Genomic DNA, 9,043 nt, shown 5'->3' with positions numbered 1-9,043 from the left:
ATGGTTCGCAGCTGCCATGTGGGTGCTGGGAATGGAACCTGGGTCCTCTGCCAGAGCAGTCAGTGCTCTTAACCGCTGAGCCTTCTCTCCAGCCCCAAATTCTTTCTTTTTTTTTTTTTTTTATGCCAACCAGACACGCTTATTCCCTGGCTTTCTCGGTGATTGTTTTTTAAACTCTTTGAAGCTTGCAACATCTTGAGACTTTTATTTTCCCCCTAATCCTTTAGTGCATTTTTGTAGTAAACTAGCTCTTGCTTTTACACAACTATAACCAGGGTATGGAGGGCTATGGAGAAAAATGATTCCAGGACACAACTTGTAACAGCCCAAGGCTCCTTCTCTCCACCCTCAGTGACCCTTAGGAGTTCTAAGTAACCCTTTTCACCCAAACCTACAGCAGCTGCTCAACTCTACTGTTCCCTCCATCCCCTCCCTCTGCAGAGTACTGCAGCCCAATGGCTGGAGTTCTTAGTGAATCATGCTGTACCTCTCTCCACTTCATGGCGGCATTCTTCCAGACACGTCTATTTCTGCACCTCTTTTTACCTCTATACTCTCTGAGTTAAAAGGCACCCTCTACCTCACACCTCACAGTTCTTTGTCACACACCTCCACCACAGTATGTTCATCTCTGCCCCAGCCAACTCCTCTTCTTCGCATTCTATTCACAGATGACATGGAGGAACAAGGAGATCTGGAGGGAGAAAAGGACGGGGGGGGGCATGCAGAGAATCCACAAAACAAGTTTTACTGGAAAAATGCCATAATGAAACCTAATACTTTGTATTTTGATAAGTATATTTAAAAATAAACAAAAAGAAACTCTATTGATGCACATTAAATGCGCATCACCATGCACATTGCAAAAACGCACAGGGAAAGCCCAATCTTGACATTTAAAGCAGAGCTTTTCTTTACTGACATATTTGAGAATGCCCATGGCTATGTTCAGTTATACTTCTGAAGGCATTGGTCAAGTTTTCAAAAATTCCCGGAGTAACCTGGTTAGAAATTTCACATGATGGCTTTGAAATTCAGTACTGATTGGGGAGTGGGAGCTGTCTGTGACTCAGTTTCCCCTGGTTTTTCTGGCAACTTTCCTCCACACTCCTGCTTCATTCTCTTGATTCTTGGGTTCTGCTATGCTTTCTTGCAGTTCACATTTTGTAACCATTAAAACTATCAAGTTGGGGCTGGTTAAGCGCACTGGTTATTCTTGCAGAGGACCCAGCCACATGGTGGCTAACAACTGTCTGTAACTTTAGTTCCAGGGGATCTGATACCCTCTTCAGACCTCCATGGGCATTACACAACATGGGTACACTTACATACATGCAGGTAATACACTCATACACATATAATAAAATTTAAAAAATAATAAATAAAACATATTTAAAAAAACTATCCAGCCCACTCACGGCCTGTTAAAGCAGATTATCAGGGACCAGAACAAGGTCTTGTGGTCTTTGCTGATGGTCTCTACCACAGGATTGCCTCCTTTCTGTGCTTTCCTGCTGTTCTTTACTCTTTCTTTTAACACCAATGGAAAACAACAAATCTGTATTGTTGGTGACACAAACTTCCTCAGTTAACGGTCACCTGGCAGGGTTGATTTCTATTCTTTATTCTAAGGATTGTCTGGTAGTGAGAAAATAATCCATATAGGGATTTTTTTCCTGGAAAATATTTCAGATTATTTCCTTTAAAGAGTGTTGACATGTAACTGATCTGGTAAATCCAATTTTCAAAGAAAAGTGCTTTAGTCACTAGCATTCTTCATAGTGTAGTTAATTGAAAGTTGCTCTTTTCAAGTCCATTTTTAAAAAGAAATATTTATTTATTTATTACTTTTGTGTGTGTGCATGTGTGTGCATGTGTGCATGCACACGCGTGTGTGTGCTTCCATGCGTTTATATGCCCCATGTGTGTGCAGGAGCCCACAGAGGCCAAAAGAGAGGATCAAATCCCCTGGAACTGGCGTTACAAGCAGTTGTGAGCTGCCTGATGTGGGACCTGGGAACTGAACCCAGGTCCTCTGCAGGAGCAGTGGCTACCGTTAATTACTGAGCCATCTCTGTGGCCTTCAATTTCACTTATTTATATACTAAACACAACTTTAAATTGGGATTTACCACTTTGTGCTGTATCTTGTGCTATTTATAGTTTTAACTCATTAGAAACACATTGTATTTTACTTATTCTCTAGTACCATATATCTAATTTAATTTTTATGTTCTTGTTTTCTAGGTGACAGATGGGTACTTTTCATGGGGCAGTGGCTTAGCTACATTATCCAATATAGACATTCGAATTCCAACAGGTAAGACTCATTGGTCGTGTGCTTCTGTAATTGTTTTCCAAGACAATTGAACTTAACAAAAATGAAAAGAGTTCTTGTTTATTTTTACTTATTTTCCATTTTGTGTGGGGAGGGTGTGCATGTGAGTGTGTACATGTTTGCATCTATGTAGGCACTTGTGTGTGGGGGTATGTGCACATGGATGTGCATACATATGGAGGTCTGAAGTCAGGAATCATCTTTGATGGCTCTTCTACCTTATTCAATGAATTAGGGCCTCTCAATCAAACCCAGAGCTCACTCTTATGGCTTGTCTCAATAGCTCTGAGGATCCACTGTCTCCACATTCTGAGGCTGGAATTATAGGCAGGACCCACAAATCTACCTCACATTTACATGAGTCCTAGGGATCTGAACTCCAGTCATCACAAGTGCTGAGCCACTGAGTCTTCTCCCCAGTCCTATGAAAAGAGTTTTAAGAGACATAAACATCAGTTATATTTGCTGATGTGAACTGGGTTGCTTATGAGTCACTGTAGCACTGTGAACTAGAAATTATAAAATAGGATTGTCAATTAAGAATCTGTGTCTCTGGACAAGTTATTTACTGTTCATTTGGTGATTTGTGGCATTTAGAGAACAGTGTTATGATTTCTCATTTTGTTTCAGAGAATATTTAAAGATAACTATGTGAGAAAATTGTTTTGAATCCCTGAAAAATCCTGATAATGTTTTCAAATTCTTAAGGAATTCATTCAATCGTTTTGTCCATTAATTTGCTTATCTTTAATTTTTATTGATGTATAACTGATATAAAATAACTGTATGTATTTAGCATTTCATTTTGGATCTATAAATATGCCTCTGGTATCACCATTGCAATCAAGGAACTAAATATACCACCACTTCCAAAAATGACTTTTTATTTTGTTTTTTAGTTTTATTTAAAAAGATTGTAGGAAGAATACCACATGAGAGCTCTTGTCATACTTTAAAGTGCTATAGGGGGCTGGAGAGATGGCTCAGAGGTTAAGAGCACTGGCTGCTCACGCAGAGAACCCAAGTTCGATTCCCAGGACCCAAAAGGCAGTTAACAATTCTCCATAACTCCAATTCCAAGGGATCCGACATCCTCTTTTAGCCTCTACAGGTTTGCAAGCATGTGGTACACTTCCATTTATCAAGCAAAACGCTCCTACAAATAAAATAAAAATAAAATCTTATTATGAAAAAAATCAAGTGCTCTAGATACTACTTTGAGCAGCAGATGCCTTGACCTTTTGGATCTTACACAATGGAATTCTGCATTCATGAGCAGCAGCAGATCCCCCCAGCCCCCTGGTCCTCTTCATCCAGCCACCAGAAAACACCATGGTAGTTTTTGGTTCTGTGAGTTTGACTCTGAAATGATTCATGTGCATGGAATCGTGCAGAATTTGCCTTTCTTTGCCTTGCTGATTTTACTTCAACAAAATGGTTCCCTAGGTTTGTCTGTGTTGTTGAAATGGTAGGATTTCATTCTTTTTAAAAGATGAGTATCTCATTACATGTATGTAACATATTTTCTCACCTGTACCTGTCAGTGGATATTGCGTTGTTTCTATCTACTTTGATATTGTGAATAATTCTACAATGAGGAAGACATCTCTCTAAAATCTTAATTATTTTGTGAGAATGTTCAGAGGTGAACTTGGTGGATCACAGGGTTGATCTTTGAATATGTGAGTCACTTTCATACTGTTTTCTATAGTGGCTGCTTAGTTTTACATTTCCAGTGACAGGATGCAAAGGGTTCCGTTTTTCCATATCTTGCTAATGTATTTTTATTTATTTTTGTTTGTTGGTCTTCAAATAACAGTTATCCTAAAAGTCTCGACGTAATACTTCAGTCTAGTTTTGATCTTCCATGTCTTCTTTGGAAAAAATAACTCTTCAATTCTTCATCCACTTCTAATGAGGTTATTCTGTTTTATTTTATTTTTCTGCTATTGAGTTGTATGGGACTCTTGTACACTTTGAATTTTAATTCTTTCTTTATTAGACAGAAAGTGTGCAAGTTCATTCAGTTGTTTAATTTTTCCTCCATTCACTGTTTTCTTTACTGTGCAGCTTCCATTTTTACATTCTCGTTTTGTTATTTTTAACTTTGTTACCTCTTTTTTTTTCATTTTAAAACCCAAAATATCATTTCCAAGATCAATATCAAGAAGGTTTTCCCCTATATTTTCTTTGAGGGTTTTGATAGCTTCAGATCTGACAATTAAGTCATTAATTCACTGTGAGCTGAACTTGTGTGTGATGTAATAACAATCTAATTTCATTCCTCTGCATCTGGGCATTCAGTCTTCACAACACCATCGCTGTCCCACCCTTTTCCCATCATGTGATCCTGAAGCTCCTCTTGCAGGCCAGTGGACTGGGTACATGTGGGTTTGTTTCTGGGATCTCTATTTCATTGGTCAGTATGTATGTGTTCATGTCAGTGCCACACACATTACTGAAACAGCGATATGTGATGAAGTCAGAAAGTATGATAACTGAAAATTTGCTCTTCGCAATGTATTCTGATTTTAAGATTGTTGTTTCAATTTCTCTTAAAGACATCACAGAGATTTTTGACAGAGGTTACATCCAATCCATGGTTTGCTTTGGGGAGCATGGACATTTGAACAACATTAATTTGTCAAATTCGTGAGCATCATGTGTATTTCCATCTATATCTGTGTTTCCCTCTGTTTACTCTGTTGCTATTTTATAGATTTTCATTGTAGAGCTCTTCTTCTTGTTGTTTAGTTTATTTCTACATATTTGTTTGCTAACAACAAAGTACCCAGGAAGGAAATTAAGAAAACAATCCATTTATAATAGCACCCACAAGAACAAAGTATGTAGGAATAATAACAATAATATGAAATCACAATAATGTTAAATAATAATAAAATGTTTGAATAATGGAAGAGAAATATTTGTTCTACCCAATGTAATGGTGAGTTTAGAAGTTTTCTACGTGGAAGTCAAAGTGAGAAGCAGAGTCTTAATAACAGCCCAATCACAGTCACCTCAATCACCAGTGTTTATGAAAACTGCTCTTTTTACTTCTGAGTGAACCTAATAGTAGAGTTAAACCTAACAGAGATGATTTTAAGGATTAAGTCATTGTGTTCTTTAGTTATATCAGCTATTTAGCATCTTGAAAAGAATGCCTCAAGGAGCTTAGATACAGCACATTTGGTACAGTGCTTGCCTAGCATGCTCCAGTCCCTGGATTCCATCCCCAGTAGGACATAAACTAAATGTAATTGCACATTCCTGTAATCCAAGCACTCAGGAGGTAGAGGCAAGAGGATGATAAATTCAAGGTTATCCTTGCCTATATATTATATTTGAGGCCAGTCTGGGCCACATGAGACATTATTTTTTAAAACAAGATATGGAGACTGGAGAGACGGCTTGGGTTAGACGGCTTCTCTTGCAGAAGACCCAAGTTCAGTTCCCAACACCCACATTGGTGGCTCACAACTGTTTGTAGCTCCAGTTCTAAGGGGTCTGACAACCTCTTCTGGCCTCCACAGGCATCTGCACGCACTCAGTGCACATACATACACTTAGGAATAAACACATACACATAAAATACATAAATAAATTAAAAAATTTAAAATAACAATGATAAGAAGTCAAAACTCATATATTTTCATTCTTTGCTTTTCAAAAAGACAGGGAAAGGACCTGTTTAGATTACCCTACTGCTTGAAATCAAACAGGATTATCAATTCAAACAGTCCTTTCTAAATATGTTTTAATTTTATTTTGTTTTATTTGTGTGGTTACTTATTTTGGTGAGGTTGTTGTTGTTGTTGTTGTGGCTTTTATTGTGGTTTTTGAGCAGCATCTCACTATGAGTTCCAACTGGCCAAGAACTTGCAATGAAGACCAGGCTATCCTTGAACTTGCACTGATTTTCCTGCCTCTGTGTTCCTAGTACTGGGGTTCTGGGCATGCCACGGTCATGACCACATTTTAATTTCCTTTTGCTGAGAGAAGTCCTGCTCACCATATTGTCACACTCTGCTGTGTTTCTCTAGGCCAGTTAACCATGATCGTGGGCCAAGTGGGATGTGGGAAATCCTCCCTTCTCCTTGCCATCCTCGGAGAGATGCAGACCCTGGAAGGCAAAGTTCACTGGAGCAAGTATGTATGCTTTTAATTGGCTTCTGTTCTGTCATGTCTGCCAATCATCCAAGGGAAGGTTAGAGCAACAGCTCTCCACGTCATGAGGGTCTGAGGCCAGAAGCTCTCTGAAACATGCATTGATTTAAAAAGAAAAACAATGGAATCTTTGAAAACCAGAGAAATATTCAAATGTCATAAATAAAAAGATTATGAAGCAATTTATTATGGGGTTTATAAGAGTATAAGCTATCACGTTGCTGAGATAAAAATTTAGAGTGATGAAGACAGATTTTAAAGGTAAATAGGTTATGGTCAAAGGAATGACTTAAAATTTAGTTTACAAGTTATGAAAGGCTTATATTACTTATAAAACTGAAATCAAAACAGAGCATCATGGGGTCAGTGTTCAGTGACCAAATAGCAAATAATCTTTTCCCAATGTCTTCATAAGAGGCTGATAATCAACAATTTGTGTTCGCACTTACTGTAAGCTGGACCCTAATGTATCCACAGAGGCCTGGGTGGGCTAGCCTAGTGTGTTGTGCAACTCTAAAAAGTGGAAGGAAGGTACCTAGTGTTTGTCTTCTAAACAATGGAATGATGGTTTGGGGTCTTCAAAAGCATATTGTGGTAATAAAGTGTTTTCAAGCTATAATAATATAGAATTGAATTTTAAAGACTAAACCATGTTTATTTAGTTTAACCTACCTAGTGGACACTTCATAAGCAGTTTATGAAGAAAACTCATAGCTTTTATAAAAAAGAAAATAGTGGTTCTTATCGAGATATGATTTCCCCCACATGTAATATTTAGTAATGTCTGGAGATGAGCTTGTCAACTAGGTTGCTCCTATTCTAGTTGGTAGAGACCAGGAAGGTCTGTTAAACAACCTAAAATGCACAGGAATGCATACCCACACAAAAAATTTCTCTTTTACTCAATATATAGTTTATTGAATTTTTATGCATTTCATAGAATGCATCTTAATCATATTTAGACCCCTCTTCTAGCTGTACTTCCCCATAGCACCCCTCCCCACTGAATTCCATGCACTCTGTCGTGTATGTTAAGGCCTATGGAGTCAAGTTTGTGCGTCCAGATGTCCCTCCGTGTGAGCTCATGCACCGGAGCATGGCTGGCCTGTCTAGTGTCAGTCCCTTAAAGAAGATCAACTCTCCCTCACCCAGCAGTGATAATTCCTCAGCTGAGGCTGTGGCTCTTCACCCATTTCCCCAGTTCTATGCTGGTTTTTTTGTCTGATTGAGTTTACATGCGTCTTGTGCATGTTGTCATCATTGCTGTAAGTCCATATGAGCAAGTTCCCAGAAGCCTGGACAACTCTGTTTCCTGGTGGTCATCCATCACTCCTGCTTCCTCTTCTGCAATGGCCGCTGAGCCCCGAGTGGATGAGGTTTAATATAGGAGACCTATCCAAGGACGTGCACTCTGCAGTCTCTTATGCTCTACATTTTGGCCAGTTGCGGCTTTCATAACAAATAATTTTCTTGGACCAAATACCAGTTGTGCCAAAGTTGAGCAACCTTGCTGTAAGGTTTCAAGTTTTGTCCCCAATATCACGAGTTCTATTGTGGTTTGGCCTGCTGTTTATATACAATGGCATATCTTAGGGAATAAAGATGATTTCTTGGGCCCCTTTGGACTAGATTTCACTTGAAACTCCAATTAAGAGAAGGAAATAGGAGGATGTGAAACTTGACCTGGAATCAGTAAACTTGGAAAGCTTGTGCGGTATCTTTGGCAGAAGAAGGAAGCTGAGAAAAGTTGAGTGTAAATTTTATCTTTGCTGGATGAATCTAAAAGACAGTGGCCATGAAAGTGTTAGGTCACATTAGGCAGAGAGCCCAGCTGGTAAGTCCTGCCTCAGTTTCCTTCTTAGGGGCTTCCAGTAGATCACTGAAGTCAGGCACCGAGCTATGTTCTCCCTCCCATTTTCCATCCCAGATAAAGAATCAGTCCCTGCCGAACTAAATGATTCAGTATGACAGCAGCCATTATAATCAAGTATTTGGTTTTTATTTAGCCTTGTCTTACCATGATTAAAACATAAAGAAATAATCTCAGATAGTGACAGAACTTGCTGGACATGACAAGGCTATTAGAATTCACAGCAGCTGTAACTGCATGCACAAGACCTGCAGAAGATCTACTGGAACAAGTATTTGGTTTTTATTTAGCCTTGTCTTACCATGATTAAAACATAAAGAAATAATCTCAGATAGTGACAGAACTTGCTGGACATGACAAGGCTATTAGAATTCACAGCAGCTGTAACTGCATGCACAAGACCTGCAGAAGATCATGCCAGTCAAAATCCCAACGTGGACATGGATGGGAGAGGGGCTCATGAACTTCCACCCCTGTCTGAGGAGCTATTGGCAATTGATGGCTGCTGGGGTGGGAGAGCAGGTGTTTTTGGGGATGTGGCCCCGGAGAAACTACCCATGCTCCATTAGAAGGCCCTGGACCATGGGCATACAGGCAGCACCAAGTGGCTTCAGTCAGTTTTCTAAGAATCACATGAAGGGAAAAAGCAGGGGGTGGGGTGGGGCAGG

The 9,043-nt window shown here is 39.2% G+C and overlaps 1 protein-coding gene across 1 annotated transcript in view; it reads left to right on the top strand.

The window, feature by feature from the left end:
* The window catches only part of Abcc9 (ATP binding cassette subfamily C member 9), a gene marked incomplete at its 5' end in the record, with an annotated part of 121,192 nt that overhangs the window by 32,159 nt on the left and 79,990 nt on the right, over positions 1-9,043 (top strand). The window contains 2 exon segments of the mRNA XM_017802816.2: positions 2,248-2,320; positions 6,382-6,487. Of these exon segments, the coding sequence (XP_017658305.1) occupies positions 2,248-2,320; positions 6,382-6,487 (179 nt within the window).

The sequence above is a fragment of the Nannospalax galili genome, unplaced genomic scaffold (genome assembly GCF_000622305.1).
Source record: "Nannospalax galili isolate Female #2095 unplaced genomic scaffold, S.galili_v1.0 scaffold1086, whole genome shotgun sequence".
NCBI classification, from domain to species: Eukaryota; Metazoa; Chordata; class Mammalia; order Rodentia; family Spalacidae; genus Nannospalax; species Nannospalax galili.
The sequence above is the reverse complement of the archived record's forward strand: the minus strand, read 5'-3'. Positions and strand labels throughout refer to the sequence as shown.